The sequence below is a fragment of the Arvicanthis niloticus genome, chromosome 7 (assembly GCF_011762505.2).
Source record: "Arvicanthis niloticus isolate mArvNil1 chromosome 7, mArvNil1.pat.X, whole genome shotgun sequence".
Classification (NCBI taxonomy): Eukaryota; Metazoa; Chordata; class Mammalia; order Rodentia; family Muridae; genus Arvicanthis; species Arvicanthis niloticus.
Genome location: NC_047664.1, coordinates 14,235,723 through 14,257,747, shown reverse-complemented (window position 1 = coordinate 14,257,747; position 22,025 = coordinate 14,235,723). Strand labels below are relative to the sequence as shown.

The 22,025-nt window shown below is 36.2% G+C and overlaps 1 protein-coding gene across 7 annotated transcripts in view; it reads left to right on the top strand.

Moving 5' to 3' along the window:
* Ccdc88a (coiled-coil and HOOK domain protein 88A) overlaps positions 1–22,025 on the top strand; it is a 124,038-nt gene that overhangs the window by 58,979 nt on the left and 43,034 nt on the right. For all 7 annotated transcript variants that reach the window (XM_076937972.1, XM_034508554.2, XM_034508553.2 and 4 more), the window contains exons 10-16: positions 3,214–3,372; positions 5,236–5,382; positions 6,130–6,274; positions 10,870–11,054; positions 15,593–15,730; positions 16,334–17,404; positions 20,755–20,882. In XM_076937972.1, the coding sequence (XP_076794087.1) occupies positions 3,214–3,372; positions 5,236–5,382; positions 6,130–6,274; positions 10,870–11,054; positions 15,593–15,730; positions 16,334–17,404; positions 20,755–20,882 (1,973 nt within the window). The remainder of the gene's footprint in view (positions 1–3,213; positions 3,373–5,235; positions 5,383–6,129; positions 6,275–10,869; positions 11,055–15,592; positions 15,731–16,333; positions 17,405–20,754; positions 20,883–22,025) is intronic.

Below are 22,025 nucleotides of genomic sequence, written 5' to 3'. Positions count from 1 at the left end.
CCTAAACCCAGTACTAGAAGCTTCATTTGATGACAAAAGATAGCCAGTTGGGACTCTGCCCTTCCCCCATTATTTGGCAGTTTCAGTTATAGCATTTTCATATCCATGTCTTCAGTGGCTGAGAGTCTCATCTCCATCTCTTATATTCTTTCTGTTGATGAGGCTTGTCTGTGAGGATCCTGTTGCATTCCTAAATTTTTCATTTCCAGATTTTCCTCAGTTTAATCCATGTGCCAGCATATATGTTAAGAATCATACAACTTCTGACTTTTTATGACTGTGTTTACGTGTTACATTTCTCCACCCTTTTACATTTACCTGTGTATTTATCTAAGTTTTTTTTCTTTTATTGGATATTTTCTTTATTTACATTTCAAATATTATCCCCTTTCCAGGTCTTCCCCTCTGGAATGCTGTATCCCATCCCCATTCCCCCTGCCTTTCCACCACCCACTCATGCCTTCCCACCCTGCCATTCCCCTATACTGGGGCATCGAACTTCCTCAAGGCCCAAGGGTCACTGGGTCCACTTATGTCCAACAAGGCCATCCTCTGCCACATAAGCGGCCTGAGCCATGGGTCCATCCATGTGTACTCTTTGGTTGGCGATCCAGTCCCCAGGAGCTCCTGGGGTTGTCTGATTGACACTGTTGCTCCCCCACCCCCACCATGGGGCTACGAACCCCCTCAGCTCCTTCAGTCCCTTCTCCAACTCCTTCATCAGGGACCCCGCACTCAGTCCAATGGTTGGCTGCAAGCATCCTCCTCTGTATTTGTCAGGCTCTGGAAGAGCCTCTCAGGAAACAGCCATATCAGGCTCCTGTCAGCAAGCACTTCCCAGCTTCCACAGTAGTATCCTGGTTTGGTGATTGTATATGGGATGGATCCCTAGGTGGGGCAGTCTCTGGATGACCTTTACTTCTGTCTCTGCTCCACACTTTGTTTCCATATTTCCTCCTGTGAGTATTTTGTTCTCCCTTCTTAGAAACACTGAAGCATCCTCACTTTGGTCTTCCTTCTTCTTGAGCTTTATATTGTCTGTGAATTGTATCTTGGGCATTTTGAACTTTTGGGCTAATACCCACTTATCAGTAAGTGCATACCATGTTTTTTCTTTTGTGACTGGGTTACCTCACTCAGGGTGATATTTTCAAGTTCCACACATTTGCCTGTGAATTTCATGAAAGTCATTGTTTTTAATAGCTGAGTAGTACTCCATTGTGTAAGTAAACCACATTTTCTGTATCCATTGCTCTGTTGAGAAACATCTGGGTTCTTTCCAGCTTCTGACTATTATAAATAAGGCTGCTATGAACATAGTGGAACATATGTCCTTGTTATATGTTGGAGCATCTTCTGGGTATATGCCCAGGAGTGGTATAGCTGGGTCCTCAGGTCCAATTTTCTGAGGAACAGGCAGACTTATTTCCAGAGTGGGTTGTACCAGCTTACAATCCCACCAACAATGGAGAAGTATTCCTTTCTCCATATCCTCGCCAGCATCTGCTGTCACCTGAGTTTTTGATCTTAGCCATTCTGACTGGTATGAGGTGGTATCTCAGAGTTGTTTTGATTTGCATTTCCCTGATGACTAAGGATGCTGAACATTTCTTTAGATATTTCTTGGCCATTTGAGTTTTCTCAGTTGAAAATTCTTTGTTTAGCTCTGTTCCCCATTTTTTAATAGGGTTATTTGGTTGTCTGGAGTCTAATTTCTTAAGTTCTTTGTATATATTGGATATTAGCCTTTATCAAATGTAGGATTGGTAACGATCTTTTCCCAATCTGTTGGTTGCTGTTTTGTCTTATTGACTATGTTCTTTGCCTTACTGCTTTGCAGTTTTATAAGCTCCCATTTGTCAATTCTTGATCTTAGAGCATAAGACATTGGTGATCTGTTCAGGAAATTTTCCCCTGTGCCCACGTGTTCAAGGCTTTTCCCCACTTTCTCTTCTATTAAATTCAGTGTATCTGGTTTTATTTGCATTTTTCTACATGTTGACCACCAGTTGAACCAACACCATTTGTTGAAAACGCTCTTTTTTCCACTGGATGGTTTTAGCTTCTTTGACAAAGATCAAGTGACCATAGGTGTGTGGATTCATTTCTGGGTCTTCAGTTCTATTCCATTGATCTTCCTGCTTGTCTCTGTACCAATACCATGCAGTTTTTATGACTACTGCTCTGTAGTACAGCTTAAGGTCAGGGATGGTGATTCCCCAGAAGTTCTTTTATTGTTGAGAGTAGTTTTTGCTATCCTGGGTTTTTTATTATTCCAAATGAATTTGAGAATTGCTCTTTCTAACTCTATAAGGAATTGAGTTGGAATTTTGATGGGGATTGCATTGAATCTGTAGCCATTTTGATGTTAAGAGCTATATGAAGATCATAAACTGAGACTACCCTAGATGAATGAATTGGGAAGTGATCATTTTTATTTTTTATGTGCCCAGGCTCTTATTCTACTTCTTGATAACAGAGAGGGGTGTGTGTGTGTGTGTGTGTGTGTGTGTGTGTGTGTATGCATGTGAGAGTTTGTATGTGTACTTGAGTACGCTTGTGTATGTGTGAGAAAGTGTATGTGTATGTAGTAGGTCACATGTTCGGATAAAAATCATTTCTCTAAAAATAATGATTTATTGCTCTTCTATATACTTATTATCTTATATTTTAAATCTAAACTTTTAAAAATATATATTAATTTTGTGTGTCTGGATATTTTGCCTGCATGTATGCCTATGTTCCACTGCTCCCAGAGGCCAAAAGAAAGTGACAGATCCCCTGGAACTAGAGTTACAGATGGTTTTTACCTACTATGTTGGTGATAGGAATTGAACCAGGTTCTCTGGAAGAGCAGGCAGTGCTCTTAATAGTTCTTAGCCATCCCTAAAGTTAACTTTTAAACTTAAATTTAATTGTGAATGTTGTCTAAAGTAGAAGTTAACTTAATTTTCAGTAAATTTAAAAAATTTCTAATGAAGAACTTTTTATTAACATTTGTATATAAACATATTTTTAAAAACCCTTTTGTACTTGGTTCAAGGAAAAGACTTAACTTGTCTTCATTTTTCAAGAAAAAATTATTCTTTACAATACAATTTTCTTTTAAAATATATAATTTACTATATTTTATTAAATTAATGAAGTTATTTGGACAAAAATGGCTTTAAAAGGAAGGTTTATATTCAAGATATTATTTATATTTATATTTAGAACATGAATTTGCTTTCGGATGCTCGATCTGCTAGAATGTACCGAGATGAATTGGATGCCCTCCGAGAGAAAGCAGTCAGAGTTGATAAGCTTGAAAGTGAACTCAGTAGATATAAAGAGAGACTACACGATATTGAATTTTATAAGGCAAGAGTTGAGGTATGTTGCATAATTATTTATACTTATTTTAAAGTGTTAAGATTTTCAAAATGCATTTTATAAAGAAGAGGAATTTAATTTAAAGGTAACATTGAGTTCTTTGAATTTATTTAAATATCTTCGCTCATTATAAAGCTTAATGAATCCTTTAGAGCACTCTTACCCCCTCCACCCACCCCACCCCTACAATTTAGCATTGTAACCTTGGAAGACTTTTGAAGATCACCTCTAACACTCAAAATAAAATACTTATCTCTGTTAGTTTTAAGCTTGTTCCCAGAAATGATGGAAAATATTTTTCTGATTATTGGGTTTTTTGGGTTTTTTTTTTGTTTGTTTTTTTGTATTAGGATATTGAGATCAATGAAGGCTTTGTATATACAAATGAATTAGGAAAATACACTTTTTTGTCTTAGTTTGACATCCCTTGCATCCATTCCTCGTTTCTGTTAACTTCCTTATTTTCAGCAAACATGAGATTTTGTTAAGTTTCTATATGAGGATGAAAAAGAGAGTATGTGGAGCCAAGAAATAAAAACCGGAAAGGGTAGGTCATAGAGGTCAGTGGTTAAGACACTTGCAGCTAAGGCTCATGACGAGAGTTTCAGTTCAAGGATCTACATGATGGAAAGCTAGAACCAACCACTGCAAATTGTCCTCTGAGCTCCATTTGGGTGCTGTAGAATGAATGTGCCTGTACACATAACTAATAAGTAAATAAGTGTAATGTCAACATGAGAAAATAGAATATTTATTCATTTATTCCTTTTACTAATAATTCATTTATTATTCTACTGAAACTTGAAGATTCTGAGATAAAATACACATGTATATAACCATATATAAAATCCATATTATATCTGTCATGGATATAACGGTCCTAAAGCATGACAGTATATATTGTGAATACATACTTCAAAATTATATAAAAGGATTTCCTCAAATGGTTTCTTTGACATTTATCATGAGGACTAAGGATTAAGCTCAGAGTTGGATATCTTGCCACACATGCACACTGCTCTGGATTTTAGCCCCCACACAAGAAAGACTTGAAAAGACACAGCGGTGCATACCTTTAAACCTGGCACTCTAGAAGCAGAAGCAGGTGAATCTGTGAGTTTAGGGCCATCCTGGTCTACATAGTGAATTCTAAGCCAGCCAGGCTACATAATGAGACCCTGACTTAAGGAAGGAAAGGAGGGAGAGAAGAGAGGAAGGGAGGGAGGGAGAGAGGTAAAAAAAGAGTCTAAGTGATTGCAGCACATCATGTAGGCTTATAAAATCCCAGCACACTGAGAGGTAGACACAAGAAGCATCACAAGTTTGTATACAGCCTGGGCTTATTAACTATTTAAGAAGACTCTGTTTCAAAATAATTATAAATTAAATTGACAAGAGTCTTGTTTTATCGTTTATGTGAGTTGAGTCTTAGTTTTGAATTGTAAAAACCTAGAACAAGTTAACTTTCAAGTTACTCCTCTATAGAAATTTTAAGTCTCTTTCAGTCCAAGTAAGTGTTGATTTTATGAAGTTTTGTATCTCTGAACGCTGTGGCCCACTTAAATGTATTCTATCAATTGCCTGTGAAGTTACAGTCATATTACTCATTCTAAGGCTTACATATTTTGAATGTATAATATGTTTAATTCTTGGGCAGGGAGTAGAAAGTAGACGAGGCAAAAAAAAAAAAAAAAAAAAAAATCAAGTGTATAATGCTAACTACCTTTCCTCTTCCATGGAAATTGTGGTAAGAAAAGTGTAATGTGTTTATTTGTAATGATGCGGTTTTACCTTCTAAGCTTCAAAAAACAGATATTAGCACATTTCTAATTAATTTTAAAAGCCTATTTTAAATGTTTATAGGAATTAAAAGAAGATAATCAAGTTTTATTAGAAACAAAAACTATGCTGGAAGATCAACTAGAAGGAACTCGGGCTCGTTCTGACAAATTACACGAGTTAGAAAAAGAGAATTTACAACTAAAGGCTAAATTGCATGATATGGAAATGGTAAGATTTATGGAATTCATCAATTTTCCTGGTTTCTAAGGAAGAATTCTGTGATTCAGATTCCATGATTCAACTAAATTCCCTATTGACAAGGATGGCTAGAGTCTCTAGTAAGGCTTTAACATAGACATATTTATTATAGCTCAATAATTTCAAGATATTTCCACCATTACATAAAATAAATATACAATGGCATTTTCTGTTTCAATTATAGATGGATATTATGTACTATTTCTGCCTTTATTAAACAGTAAATCTATTTTACAAGCATGTCTTTTAAAGTGCAAAAATATTACAGCATTCTAAAATTTATCAGTGGCTATAACTATTTTGTTAAATGACTAAAATTGTTACTATGAAGGAACATTTTCATTTTGTGCCTAAGGATTATTTATATCCAAGAATATGTGACAAATTGAACTTGATAAGTTTAAAAAGAAAACAGAGGGCACAGTCTGAGGCCAGTGGTTAAGAAGGAGGGAATTTAGGAGAAGGTAAAAGAGGAGTGAAAACAGCCAGACATGTTATAGAAATTCTCAAAGAACTAAATTTTTTAAAAGATCATTTTAAAAGGCTGTCAGGTACCTGATCAATATTGATCAGTGGTGATTACAATAACTAAGCATTGCCTTCAATGAGAAAATTTTAAGGAACTAAAAACATTTCATTTAAAATAAGTAAAAATGAATATGGATGGAAATTACACTATTTCTTAGCTTTCTTTTCCTATTCTGTATAATTGATAAGGAACGAGATATGGATAGAAAGAAGATTGAAGAATTAATGGAAGAAAATATGACTCTGGAAATGGCACAGAAACAAAGTATGGATGAGTCATTACACCTTGGCTGGGAGCTGGAACAGATATCCAGAACTAGTGAACTTGCTGAAGGTAGTCTCAGTTTCGTTTCCTTTAAGTAGATTAATAAATAAATGAAGATTATTTGTGTTTCTTTATTTTTCCTAGCTGAGATCCCACAAGACAAGCAGTTGTCTCCAAAATTTTTGTTTGTTTGTTTTTTTGTTTTTTGAGACAGGGTTTCTCTGTGTAGCCCTGGCTGTCCTGGAACTCACTCTGTAGACCAGGCTGGCCTCGAACTCAGAAATCCGCCTGCCTCTGCTTCCCAAGTGCTGGGATTAAAGGCGTGCGCCACCACCACCCAGCTGTCTCCAAAATTATTATCCTACAGAGTAATATCTTGTTTTTACTTTTTTTATAACTTAAAACTCAATTTTACTTGTTCAGGGAGAAGGGCTTTTTAAAAACGTGAGTCCCAGCCCTTTCTGTTTAAGAGTTATATCAAAAAATTGTCTTACAGCTTCATTTAGCATGTAACATAAATTATACATATGACAATGTATAGCTTTTTAGAAGCTATACATTAGTCTAAAGCAAAACTTCAGTTTTGCACATTCATTAACAGGTTTGGATGGTTGGTTAGGCACTATTTCAAGTTACTATCACAGGAGATGGAATACTAATTTCCTGGTTTCTCCTGAGAACTATAGTCTTCCATTAAGTAAAACAGGTGTCTTATCTAGTCAATATGTTCTTGGAATGCAGACAAATCAAACTAGGATGTCAGAAACCTAGTAAGAAGATCCTAAAGGTGAATATGTACTCAGAGTAAAAAGAGTCAAGGGTTTTCATGGCTATGGCTGTTTTCTTAACAAATATAAATAAATTATCCATGCCAGCTAATTAATTGCTGGGGATAATGAAAGACTACTAGATAAATTTGTAACTTCTTCCTGGGCGTGGAAGAAGTTACAAATCCCAGGACTCACTAGGTAGATAGAGGCAGGCAGATTCTGAGTTTGAGGCCAGCATGGTCTACATAGTCAGACCCTGTCCTTTAAAAAAAAAAAAAAAAAATTTGTGTTGTGCTTCTTTATTTTTCTTCCAAACCCTTTCTTAAAAGTTAAATTCATTTCACTTGTTTGCATTATAAGCTTGGGTATGCTATTAGTTCTACAATTTCTAAATGATGCAGTATTAGATTTTTTTACCTGGGGCTTTTAAGCAAATATTTTTTTAAACACTTGCCAAATATAACACACTATACTGGATGGTGAGTACAAAGTTACCAGGTAACAGGTAAACAGAGTACATAGATATAAGCTCTGAAAGAATTTCTAGTTTAGTGCTTATAAATAATCAGTTATACAGATAGATGTTTCATCCTGTATATTATCTATTAAAGTTTTTCCAGTTTTATACTTGAGAACCTAATAATAAAATCCTAGTGTCCTATGTGCTGACTTTATAAGTAGTGAACTCATGGAAGTTTATTACTTAAAAGTATTTGTGTAGCTTTTAATTGTACTTCTGTAAATTGAGTTACAAAGAAAGCAGCTCAGACTTCAGTTTTCTGCTACTAATAAAGTCTATATATGTGTGCTTACCTATATGTGGAGGACAGAGAATATGGTAGTTTAAATGAAAATGTACCATAAAAATAACAAAAAAATTACTTCAATAAAGATGAGGTATATAAAGTCAAAAATAGTATTTTTCATACATTAACAATTATTGAAAAAACATCAAGAAAAAAATTGTACTTGTAATAGCTGTTAAGAAGAATTGGTGGTGGTACACACCTTTAATCATAGCCCTCAGGAAGCAGAGGGAGGTGGATCTCTGAGTTCCTGGCCAGCCTGCTCTACATAGTGAGTTCCAGGACAGCCAGAGCTACACAAATTAACTATCTTTTTTTTTTTTTTTTTTTTTTTTTTTGGTTTTTTCGAGACAGGGTTTCTCTGTGTAGCCCTGGCTGTCCTGGAACTCACTCTGTAGACCAGGCTGGCCTCGAACTCAGAAATCCACCTGCCTCTGCCTCCCAAGTGCTGGAATTAAAGGCGTGCGCCACCACCTATCTTAAAAAAGAAGAAGGAAGCCAACCGGGCAGTGGTGGCACATGCCTTTAATCCCAGCACTTGGGAGGCAGAGGCAAGCAGATTTCTGAGTTCAGGGCCAGCCTGGTCTACAGAGTGAGTTCCAGGACAGCCAGGACTATATAGAGAAACCCTATATAGAGAAACACTCCCCCCCCCCCAAAAAAAAAAGAAGAAGAGGAAGGAAGAAGAAGGTAGTCCCTGAGGAGAAAGGAAGAGAGGGAGAAATAATAAACAGATTGTCAGGATGGCTCAGTAGGTAATTGTAACTGCAACCAATCAGTCCTAATGACCTGAGTTCAGTCCCCAAAATCCACATGGTAAAGAAGAAAAGCAGCACACAAATTTTTAAATGTGAGTTAGGGCTCAAGAGAAGGTTCAGTGGTTGAAAACACTGGCTGGTAAGAGAATCTTTGTTTGATTCCCACTACTACATGGCAGTTCAAAACCGTCTTGTAACTCCAGTTCCAAGGGATCTAATGTACTCTTCAGGCCTTCACAGACACTAGCACTGCAAGTGGTTCACATACATAGATGCAGACAAAATGCCCATACACATACAATAAAAAATAAATGCTCTTAAAAATACACATTTATATAAACAAAATGGCATATTAGCAACAACAAAAACAAAATAGTAGGCACATAAAGAAATGAAACAGACTAGCAAGCCCAGAAATAAAGCTATGCATTTATGCTCAACTGATACTTGACAAACATGACAGAGAAGTGGTTTAGAAAATGATAATCCTTTCAATAAATAGTGCTGGGAAAATGCTGTTTGGTTGTAAAGGAATGACATATACTCAGATTTCACACCAGTGCAAATAGATGAAAGGTAAAAGAAAAGGAAGACTTGAAACTATAAAACTACCAGAGCACATCATGCTGTGTGCTTTAAATATAAATTTTATTTTTCAGTTAAAAATATACCAGTACTAACATGAAAACCAAAATTAGCTTATATGAAAATGTACATTTACAATTAACACAAATAATTTCCATTTATTCTCAAATTTTTGTCATTCTTCAATGACAATTTTGAAAAACTATATGTGTTATTTCCTAGGTCATATCATATTTTATAATTGAATAAACTGTACATAATGACATTGAAAAGTTTTTAATGCAACAAATGAGCTTGTTTTGTTCTTGTGAAACTATGTAATCCAGGTTGAACTGGCCGAGGTGCTCCATTCAGTGCTGTAGGACTAAGGTTGCAGCCCTTGGAAGAGTGCTTATCTAACAGTGTAAGCTGATGGAAAGGAATGACATGTTACATTGTTACCATGCTATGTTTTCATTTATGAGACAAAGCTAGATTTACAAAATGATGATACAAATAGATTTTTTTTAATATTTTAGGTATACTCAGATTATTCACTTAAAAACTTTTTTACCCAAAATGCAAAAAAGGTGATGTTGTATTTCCAGATGTATATTTTAACCCTTCACTAGGTACCATTCTGAATAATACATCTGTAAATTTAGAGTTAAAATTAAGTCATATTGTTTGTTTCTTTTGAGTTACGGTTTCATAAAGCACAGGCTGGAGTCAGACTCGACAAGTTAGGTGAGGCTATCCTTGAGATTCTTGATCCTATTTCCTCTACTTCTCATGGGCTGGAATTAGAAATGTGTGCCACCACACCAAGAATAAGTGATATTTTTGAGGAAGTAAAAGGATTGTAGCCTAAAATATCAACAACAAAATATGTGACAGTCTAGTAGGATTTTAAAATTCTGTCATTATATAGTAAACTTTCGATTAGAAGGTACCAATGTGATGTCTAGAACAAATAGTTTTTATTTAAATAATAAGATTATTTACTGTACCCAATTTTGACCAATATTTAAATGTGGTAGGGACATGTACTTTTGCAATGATAGGAATACAGATGCACAGTTGAGAAATAGGGACATGGAAAACTTCAGTGACAACCCTACCTCCACCCCAACCCTGCCCCTATTCCCTACCTCGCAAAATAGTAACAGCCTAGACAAGGGAGGACAGAACAGAACAGGACTGGGAAGTAAATGTGATAGGTGTGTATGATGTGAAATTTCCATAGAATCAATAAAAATGCTGGGAAAGAAGAGGAGTGTTATGTTAAAGGTGCTTTCTCATGACAAAATAGACCAGATACTGATCTTTGCTCCTAAGTTGAGCATTGACTTCTTTTTTCAGAAGAATATGAACAGTGTATATGATCTTCAGACAATTTATAAGGGTTCTTCTCTAGCTACCTTTTAATATTTGAAATCACTTCAAAATTTTAAGATATGCTTTTTATTTCTTGAGTTAAAGGGATCTTGTAAGACTGCAAGGCAACCCTTGTAATTTATCAAATAGCCCAACATCATCAACATGACGATTACCTAGTAATTTCTCATGGAACTAGAACTCTTATAGTCTCTTAAGTTTAAGTTATGTATGTTAGAAGCTCAAGACTTAACTTTGTTTCATTAGTTTTTTTAATTGTGTCTATCTTAGATAACTTAAAATTTTATGAAGTTAAAGATCAAGTGTCAGGGTACCTTAGAAATCGATATTTGTAATAGTTTTATTAGTGACATTTTTCAATATTACAGCACCACAGAAATCATTGGGCCATGAGGTAAATGAATTAACATCAAGTAAGTTATTAAAGCTGGAAATGGAAAATCAGAGTCTGACGAAAACCGTAGAGGAGCTTCGGAGTACTATGGACTCTGCAGAAGGCAGCACTTCCAAAACCCTAAAGGTTGAAAAGGAGAACCAGAGACTGAATGAAAAGGTAAACTAAAGTTTAATCTTTATTGTAATGTTAATGTATATCAATGACTTGTATTTTTCATTTGTAATGTATTAATATTGTTTCATCTCATTTTTAAATATTAAGTGGAATAAATGAACCAAACCCTCTGACCATCATTCAGGTTCAGTAAGAGTGAACGTAATTCTAGGCTAGGGATATCACTCCGTGGTAGGGATACCACTCAATGGTAGGGATATCACTCCATGGTAGAGCACTTGCTTGGTATATGGAGTGTTTCTTGGGTCAGTCCTCAGTACCTCAAAAAAAGAAATTAAGAAAAACAAACTTGTTACTGATCTTACTTCATTATTACATCATGTGTCCTCCTTATGGCCTTAGGATCAGTCTCTCATTTTAATAACAAAACATTAGAATATAAATCTCCAAAAGATAAGGAATTTTTAGAACACAATAACAATTATGTCATACCAAAAATTGGCTTTTTAAAGCTTTTTATTATTTTTATTTTATGTATATAGGTGTTTTGCCTGTGTGTGTATGTATGTAGTCCATGTATATGGTATCTGCAGAGGCCAGAAGAGGGCATCAGATCCCCTGGAACTGGACTTACAGACAGTTGTGAGCCCCTCTGTGACTCCTAGGACCTCAACTCTTGCCTTCTGCAAGAGCAGCTTAATCATTTAGCCAAGTCTCCAGGCCTCTCACTTGCCCAGATTAACTTTTTGTTGTTGAAAACAAGTCTTCCTGTGTTACCCTAGTTAGTCTCAAATCTCACTAAGAGATACACAATCCATTGCTATAATGCTGAAGTCTTTTATCTACAAACTTACTGTGCCTGAAAATTACTTTTTTTAACCATGGATATTTGTAGAGTATGTATATCTCGTTTGGGTAGCATGTCTGCTCATCTGCCTTTTGTAATATTACAGAGAGTTTGTAAGTTAGTTTCTGTAACTAATTAGAGGTTTAACAAATCCTGGTATTCTAATTATATTACTTTGTAGTTTGTTAATTGGATTTTTTACAAAGAAAATTTGCTTTTGAGAACTACTGTTTTTTCTTAAGGCATCAAGTTCTCGAATGCACAGCTGGTAGAACACTGATGTCCTTTTACTTTTTCTCCCTGATGGCAGAGTGTGAACGGGTTTCACATAGCCTCCTGAGATAAATCAAGTCTGTTACTTGTTTCAGTAGGTTGGGTTTTTTTGTGCTTGTTTTTTGGGTTTTTGTTTGTTTGTTTGTTTGTTTTTTGAGCTTGTGCATCTTAACATTTGAGGTATCTTTGCTTTCTGCATTTATTTTGTTTACTATCTAAGTATGAGCATTCTTTTAAAATATTTTTGAGATTATAGTATATCATTTTTCCCTTCCCTTTCTTCAATGTATCAATCTCCCCTTACTTGCTTTCAAATTCGTGGCTTTTTTCTTTAACTGAGGATTGTGTGTGTATACCTAAATTCACAAATAAAACCTAAATCTGTATAATGATCTGACCATTTGGTATAGGATGACCAATTATGTGCTCTTGTCCAGGGAAGATTCTTTGTCCCACTGTAAATACTCTTGTCGATTTTGTTTGTCTAGGGCTAAGGCCTTGTGAACATTTACCCCTCCATGTTATCATCCTTGTTTAGCTATTGTTTGGGTAGCCATTTTGGTGAGACTACAGTGGTGTAGTTTGTCATTTATTTCTAGAACACACAGTCTTACAGCAAGCTCCCTTTTGAGTCTTAGGTTCAGGAGTTGTGTTGCAAATGTATCATAGTCACTGTGTGTTGCAAAGAAAAGTTTCTATGATAAAGTCTGAGGACTATACTTATCTATAGATATCAAGATAGGTATTTAAGGGAGGCAGAGGCAGGCGGATTTCTGAGTTCGAGGCCAGCCTGGTCTACGGAGTGAGTTCCAGGATAGCCAGGACTACACAGAGAAACCCTGTCTTGGGGGAAAAAAAAAAAGATAGGTATTTAGACTGTAACTAGGGACTATGCTGATTTGTAAGAGACTGTTTAAAAACTGTTTTCAGATTCCTTATCATAGCCTTAGTGCTAAGGTTTCTTTATTTTCTTCCTTTCCTCCTCCTTTTGGTAGGTGTTTTTATTTTAAAGTAAGGTTTTTATATGCAGCTCTGGCAGACCTGCAACCCACTATGTAGACTAGGCTGATCTTAACCTCACAGAGATTTACTACCTCTGCCTCTCCAGTACTGAGATTGAAGGTGTACAGCAGCACACCCAGTACTGAAACTTATTTTTAAACCATTTCTTACTCCAAGACATTTTGGAAACAGCCATTTTTTCAAAAAGTCTTTATTTCTTTTAGTAGGAAATAGGTTTTATTGTTGTTTCATTTAGTTTTTTGAGACAGTATCTCACACTGTCATCTAGACTGGCTGGGAATCACTGTGCAGTGCAGCCCAGGTTGATCGTAACCACACTGTGGTCTTCATACCTGTCTGCTGAGCTCTTGGCTTATAGCCATTGCCATCACACTTGTAGGAAATAATAGAGAGCACAAATTAACATTATAAAAACTGGACTTTTTAAGATTTATTTGCATTTATGTGTTTGTGTGGATGTCTGCTGTGTGTATGCTGCTGACTGGGAATGTCAGAAGAGGGCAACAGGAATCCTCTAAAGCTGGGGCTAGAGGGGTTGTTGAGCTGCTTGAAATGGGTGTTGTGAACTGAACTCAGAGCCTTTGGGAGAATAGTGAGCTCCCTTAACTGCTAAACCATCTTTCTCCATCCTGTGAATTTTAATTAGACTTTCATTGAATAGAAATATTCAGTTGTGTAACCAATTAGTTTATTTTGTGTATTTTTGAGGTTCATATGACATAATTCCATGTAAGTGGTATATCGAAAAATTGGGCACATTGGGACTCAGGACATAGCCCAGTTGGTGGAGCAGTCTCCCATGCATGAGACTCTTCCTCGGATCCCTAGCACTGCACAACACGGACGGTGTGGGGGTCACAGTACTGGGGTTTGGAGCAGGAAACCAAGTCTCAAAATCAGTGACTAGTATATACTGATGCTCCAAATATCATATAAATGAGAATTTCTTTAATGTGGAGATATACTTTTCAAATACAAGACTGGCATTTTCAAACCAGAAACCAACAGAATGCTTAGCACTTAATGGCTACTCAGATATTAGCTGAATTAGATGATGAATTTTATTTGAACTTTTATAGTGTAGAAAACCACATTCCATAAAAGCCTGACAACCTGAGTTTAATCCTCACAACCCAAGATGGAAGAAAAAATAATTCCGAAACATCATCTGAGCTCCACATGTATGCTATGTCATAACTATGCCTATATATATACATACATACATCATACACACAAAATTAAAATTTTAAAGATGTATACATATACATTTGTTTACTTCTTATGCTTAAGATGTTTCTATGTAATATGTATCTTTCTGTCTTAGAGAACCAGTGCCTTAGATTTTCCAAATAGACTCTCGTTTTTAAGCTAGATATTTTTGTGTGGTTGTGTAGTGTTTATACATGTTTATGTGTGCATGTATACAACCATATCACTACAATCCCTCATAGGCATTACCTCACAGTTAAGCTCAGAAGCCTGTCTCTTAACAGATTCTCAAGCCCATCAAATTGTTAGGTAGCACTAAACTATCATTACATATTTCCATATGTAATAGGTAAAAACAAATTATTTAGTTATCAGTAGGTAAAAAAAAAAAAAAAACTATATCGAGGAACATGTCGGGGAGCAAAGGTGTTCACCTTATGACTACTGGCAAGAAAGGGAGTAGAAGGAGCAGGGATCCCAGCTTCCCCCACTCCCAAGCTTGTTACCTCCACTAGTTTCTCTGTTCTAACACCACAGACTGGGAGGATGCTCCTTGGTGATTGAAGAGCTCGCTTAGTATGCTCAGTGCCACAACACCATGGGCTTAATCCTCACTAGTGCATAAATAAGGCAATATGTAAAGTTAAAATGAAGCCCTCAGGAGGTGAGACAGACAGTGCTATCTTCTGCCTCAAATTGTGCCTTTCTCTCCTGAGTACCAGGATTGCAGGCATATGTCACCATATGCCTAGAATGTAAGTTTTGCTGCAGGTTATTTCTTTAGTATTGCTCTTCCTTCTTAATTTTCACCAAGTCCCCTATTTGCTGTTTGATTAAACTTCCATTACCACATCTCTCTTTTGCCTACCTGATCGTTTATAATTTCTTCCTTCTTTGTTACCAGCATTGTCTACGGTAATAAAATTGTATATTACAAATCTACTGTAGTCAAGAGTTTTCTGATGAGATTTGTATATCATAAGTACTTATTCTGCTACGTTTGCTTTTGTATGTCAAAATAGAAACCTGTCTTAACATAGAGAAGAGTCATGTATGCAAACTTTATACAATCATTATAGAATGCTACTTGAAATTTATACAAGATTCTTAATTTCTATCATTTAGATATTAAAATGATTTATCCTTAATTAAATAGTCACCTTTTGATTTGGAATATTTTGTCTGTTAAGTTTTTAATATGTTGGTTTTGTGATTTAATTTTCTCTAGGTTAAAATTCTTGAAAATGAACTTATTCAAGAAAAGCAAAGTCTTCAGAATTGTCAAAATTTGAGCAAGGATCTAATGAAAGAAAAAGCTCAGCTTGAAAAAACAATTGAAACACTCAGAGAAAATTCAGAGAGGCAGGTTGGTGTATCTCACTTAAGCAGTTGTTCTAAAGTGAATGTTTGTACGCCACTATAAAGACATCCACTACAACTTTGTAGATTTCAGACTAACTACAGTAGCCCCCCGTTATGTATAGGATTGCTTCACTGTTACTTAGAATTCATCACAGTCCAAAAAATGGTAAGTCATTTAATGTATGCAGCTGTTTCCAGAAGTCAGCAATATGTAAATTCTAAATTGTCTGTCATTCTGAGTAGTGTCATAAAATCTTGTGTATTCCAGGCCGTACAAGTTCCTCCTGTTTCCACTGCCTGTCCATAACTGCTAATTACCCTTGTGCCATAGCGTTTTCATTCAGGTCACCCTGATTTTACTTAATAAAGGCCCTATGTTGTAATTCATATAGAGCAGAGAAACTATTAAGTGAAAAGTTGATAAAGTTTTCCAGATAGGAAAGAAAAAAATACACCAAGCTTTATGATACACTTATGTGCCTAATACTAAATTATCATCATCAGTGTGTGTGGAAACAAAACAGTACATATAAAAGTATAAAGTTGAAAGTATAAAGACTACTTTTATTCATTGTAATTTTAAATGTTTTTTATTTTGTCAAATTAGATTAAAATATTGGAGCAGGAAAATGAACTTCTGAATCAAACAGTGACTTCCTTACGGCAGCGTTCCCAGATTAGTGCTGAGGCAAGAGTGAAAGACATTGAAAAAGAAAATAAAATTCTCCATGAATCTATCAAAGAAACAAGTGGAAAACTAAGCAAGATTGAATTTGAAAAAAGACAAATGAAAAAGGAATTAGAGCTTTATAAAGAGAAAGGAGAGCGAGCAGAGGAGCTTGAGAATGCGTTGAATCGTCTTGGAAAGGAGAATGAATTGTTGCAGAAAAAGATAACTAACTTAAAGATTACGTGTGAAAAACTTGAGACATTGGAACAGGAAAATTCAGAGCTAGAAAGAGAAAATAGGAAATTTAAAAAAAGTTTGGATAGCTTTAAAAACCTTACTTTTCAGTTAGAATCTCTAGAAAAAGAGAATTCCCAACTTGATGAAGAAAACTTAGAGCTGCGAAGAAGCGTGGAGTCTCTGAAGTGTGCCAGCATGAAAATGGCCCAGCTCCAGCTGGAGAACAAGGAGCTGGAGAGTGAGAAGGAACAGCTGCAGAGGGGCTTGGAGCTCATGAGAGCCTCCTGCAAGAAGACGGAGCGCTTGGAAGTCAGCTACCAGGGGCTAGACACCGAAAATCAAAGATTGCAAAAGGCTCTAGAAAATAGCAATAAAAAAATCCAACAGTTAGAGAGTGAGCTACAAGACTTAGAGATGGAAAATCAAACATTACAAAAAAATCTAGAGGAACTGAAAATATCTAGCAAAAGACTGGAACAACTAGAAAAGGAAAACAAGTCATTAGAGCAAGAGACATCTCAACTTGAAAAGGACAAGAAACAGTTGGAGAAGGAAAATAAACGACTCCGACAACAAGCAGAAATAAAAGATACTACATTAGAAGAAAATAATGTGAAAATCGGGAATTTGGAAAAAGAAAACAAAACTTTATTTAAAGAAATTAGTATATATAAAGAGTCCTGTGTTCGTCTAAAAGAATTAGAAAAAGAAAATAAAGAGCTTGTGAAAAGAGCAACTATTGATATTAAAACCTTGGTTACATTACGTGAGGTAAATATATTTAAACATTTTTTATATCTATAGCCCATGTTATTGAACCCATCAGTAACTCGGGATGTCTTTTCTATAGTTAAGTACAATTTTGGAACTAGAACTAGAAACAACTTCTAACTTTCCTATTTAGTTGAAATTTTAAGTTTATTTTTAAAATCATTAGTAATAAGGTATTAATGATTAGAGCAAGTGGGTTTTTTATCTAATTTTATTTATTTTTTATTGGATATTTTATTTACAATTCAGATGTTATCCCCTTACCTCATTCCCCCACCCCGCCCAGGAACCCCCTATCTCATCCCCCCTCCTCCTGCTTCTATGAGGATGTGCTCCCACCAACGCCCCCCCACTCCCACCTCCCCACCCTTGAATTGACCCACACTTGGCATCCAGCCTTCATGGTACCAAGGATCTCCTCTCCCACCTATGCCCAACAAGGCTTTCCTCCCCTACATATACAGCGGGAGCCATGTGTCCCTCCCTATGTGCTCCTAGGCTGCTGGTTTAGACCCTGCGAGCTCTGGTTGGTTGGTATTGTTGCTCTTCTCATGGGGCCTGCAAACCCTTTCAGCTCCTTCTCTCTAACTCCTCCATTGGGAATCCAGTGATCAGTTTGATGGTTATCGGTGAGCATCTGCCTCTGAATTATGTCAGACTCTGGCAGACGTCTAAGGAGACAGCTATATCAGACTCCTGTCAGCATGCACTTCCTGACCTCCACATCAGCATCTACCTTTGGTTACTGCACATGGGATGGTTCCCCAGGTGGAACGGTCTCCAGATGGCCACTCCTTCGGTTTCTGTCCCACACTTTGTCTCCATATTTGCTCCCTTGAGTATTTTGTTACTCCTAAGAAGGACCAAAGCACCCACACTTTGATCTTTTTTCATGAGCTTCATGTGGTGTGTGAGTTGTATCTTGAGTATTGCGAGTTTCTGGGCTAATATCCAGTTATCAGTGAGTGAATACCATGTGTGTTCTTTTGTGATTGGGTTACCTCACTCAGGATGATATTTTCTAGTTCCATCCATTTGCCTAAGATTTTCACAAATTCATTGTTTTTAATAGCTGAGTAATACTCCATTGTGTAAATGTACCACATTTTCTGTATCCATTCCTCTGTTGAAGGGCATCTGGGTTCTTTCCTGCTTCTGGCTATTATAAATAAAACTGCTATGAACTATATATATAATATTATTTAATACCATATTTATATATACATATATATATGTGTGTGTATATATATATATATACATACATACATACATATATATAGATATATAGATATAGATATATGTCCTTGTTATATGTTGGAGCATCTTCTGGGTATATGCCCAGAAGTGGTATAGCTGGGTCCTCAGGTAACACTATATCCAATTTTCTGAGGAACCATCAGACTGATTTTCAGAGTGGTTGTACCATCTTGCAATCCTGCCAACAATGGAGGAGTGTTCCTCTTTCTCCATATCCTCGCCATCTGCTATCACCTGAGTTTTTGATCCTAGCCATTCTGGCTGGTGTGAAGTGGAATCTCAGGGTTGTTTTGATTTGCATTTCCCTGATGACTAAGGATGCTGAACATTTCTTTAGGTGTTTCTCTGCCATTTGAATTTCCTCAGTTGAGAATTCTTTGTTTAGCTCTGTACCCCATTTTTAATAGGGTGATTTTGTTGTCTGGAATCTAATTTCTTGAGTTCTTTGTATATATCAGATATTAGCCCTCTATCAGATGTGGGATTAGTAAAGATCTGTTCCCAATCTGTCAGTTGCCGTTTTGTCCTATTGACAGTGTCCTTTGCCTTACAGAAGCTTTGCAATTTTATGAGGTCCCATTTGTCAATTCTTGATCTTAGAGCATAAGACATTGGTGTTCTGTTCAGGAACTTTTCCCCTGTGCCCAAGTATTCAAGGTTCTTCCCCACTTTCTCTTTTATTAGTTTCAGTGTATCTGGTTTTATTTGAAGGTCCTTTATCCCTAGAAAGACAGCCCAACATTTACCACCTTAGTCCCCAAGCCCAGGGAATAGGGGCGATGACTCTTCATTAGCTCTTCAAGCTGATTATGGACATTGAGATATTAGAAGAGGAGTGGGGAGAAGAGAAAATTGATAAGCCTCTGATGCTGTGTCTTCATTGCATCCAGATGGAATTCCAGGACCTCAGAGGTTTGAGCAGGTCTGCCCAGCTTGCTTGATGAGTAGATACACCAAGGCTGATTATTCTGCAATATACAGTTCTCAAAACAAATGTTAGTATCAAGATAGTTTTTTTTTTTTAAGAGGGCTGACTTCATTAAGGATGTTGGTTCTAACCGCTTTTCTTTTTTTTTTTCCCCTCTTTTATTGGATATATTTACATTTCTAATTTTATCCCCTTACCGCATTCCCCCCACCACCCAGGAACCCCTTATCCCAACCCCCTTCCTCCTGCTTCTATGAGGGTGTGCACCCACCTACTCCCCCTCCCCACCCTCAGATTCCCCCCCACTCAGTGTTCAGCCTTCATGGGACCAAAGATCTCCTCTCCCACCTATGCCCAACAAGGCCATCCTCCCCTACATATACAGCTGGAGTCATGTGTCATGTGAAGGTCCTTTATCCACTTGGACTTGAGCTTTGTACAAGGGGATAAGAATGGACTAATTTGCATTCTTCTACATGCTGACCTCCAGTTGAACCAGCACCATTTGTTGAAAATGCTGTCCTTTTTCCACTGGATGGTTTTAGCTCCTTTGTCAAAGATCAAGTGACCATAGGTGTGTGGGTTCATTTCTGAGTCTTCAATTCTATTCCATTGATCTTCCTGCCTGTCTCTGTACTAATATCACACAGTTTTTATCACTACTGCTTTGTAATACAGCTTGAGGTCAGGGATGGTGATTCCCCCAGAAGTTCTTTTATTGTTGAGAATAGTTCTTGCTATCCTGGGTTTTTTATTATTCCAAATGAATTTGAGAATTGCTCTTCTAACTCTATAAGGAATTGAGTTGGAATTTTGATGGGGATTGCATTGAATCTGTAGATGGCTTTTGACAAGATGGCCATTTTTACTATATTAATCCTGCCAATCCAGGAGCATGGGAGATCTTTCCATCTTCTGAGATCTTCTTTGATTTCTTTCTTCAGAGACTTGAAGTTTTTGTCATACAGATCTTTCACTTGCTTGGTTAGAGTCACAACAAGATATTTTATATTATTTGTAACTATCGTGAAGGGTGTCATTTCCCTAATTTCTTTCTCAGCCTGTTTATCCTTCGAGTAGACAAAGGCTACTGATTTGTTTGAGTTGACATTCTTTTCTTGATACTAGAATGAGTTGTACATTCTTTCATTCTTTTTAAAATAAGGATTTAGTCAGTGAAAAATTGAAGACGCAACAAATGAACAATGATCTCGAGAAATTAACTCATGAGCTTGAGAAGATAGGTTTAAATAAAGAGCGGCTCCTACACGATGAGCAGAGCACTGATGACAGGTGAGTGGTATATGGGGATAGTTCTGAACAATGGGGATTGAAAGAGGAAATAATATTGAAATGCAGTTAGTGTATGAAAATGATGTGGGAAGTAAAGATTTGACAAAGTGTATAAAAATTCCTATTTAACTTTATTAACGGTTGATAAAGATTTCTTTTAAATTTCTGTTCTGTCTTTTGAGATTAATGAGATTTTTAAGAAGTATCTACAGAGACGCTTGTTTCAGATAGACTAGCGATGTACTCTTAAGAATACTCTTTTGTAGGCCAATAAGGTGGCTCATTAGGTAAAAGCCGAGGCCAAGCCTCATAACCTAAGCTTGATTCTCAGGACATACATAGTAAGAAAAGTCAAATTTTGCAAGCTTTCTTCTGACCTCCATACACATGCTACGGTACACATGCTCCTACATATGTGTGTGTACACATGCACATGCACACACATACACAAACAAATGTAATTAAACTTTTCCCTAAGAATATTTGAAAAAAGAAAAAAACAAAAACTAAAGCTGGTAATCATGGTATACATCTTTAATTTCAGCACTCAGAGGCAGGCAGATTTCTGAGTTTAAGACCAGCCTTGTCTATATAGTGAGTTCCAGGACAGCCAGGGCTACACTGAGAAACCCTGTAACACTAGTTGAGGAGAACAGGGGGTTCTCTTCCCAGCAACCATCTGTTACTCTAGTTACATGGATCTGACAGTTTCCTGATCTTTGTGGGCACAAGGCATGGATGTAAGTGTATAGACATATATTCAGACAAAACATACATACCATAAAATAAGTACATCTTAAAAATATTTAAATTTAAAAATAGGTCAGACAACTATTATTATTTTTCTAAGGAAATTTTATATTTGATTTAATCAGAAAGTTAATTAAGTGCCAAATATGTATTATTTTTTATTTGTATTATCTACTGTTTATGAGTCCAGTTTAGATGGACCCTTCTTAAGACTTACCACCTCTGCTCAAGCCTTAATTCATATAGGCAGCCAGTATTGATGGATTCTTAAAACAATTTAAAACCTAAAACCAGTAGAATAACATTCATTATCCCACGTTTGTTTATATAAAAAAAAGATTTTGGGATAGAAACCATATATTGTGAACTAAAACTTTCAGGAAATGGGATTGA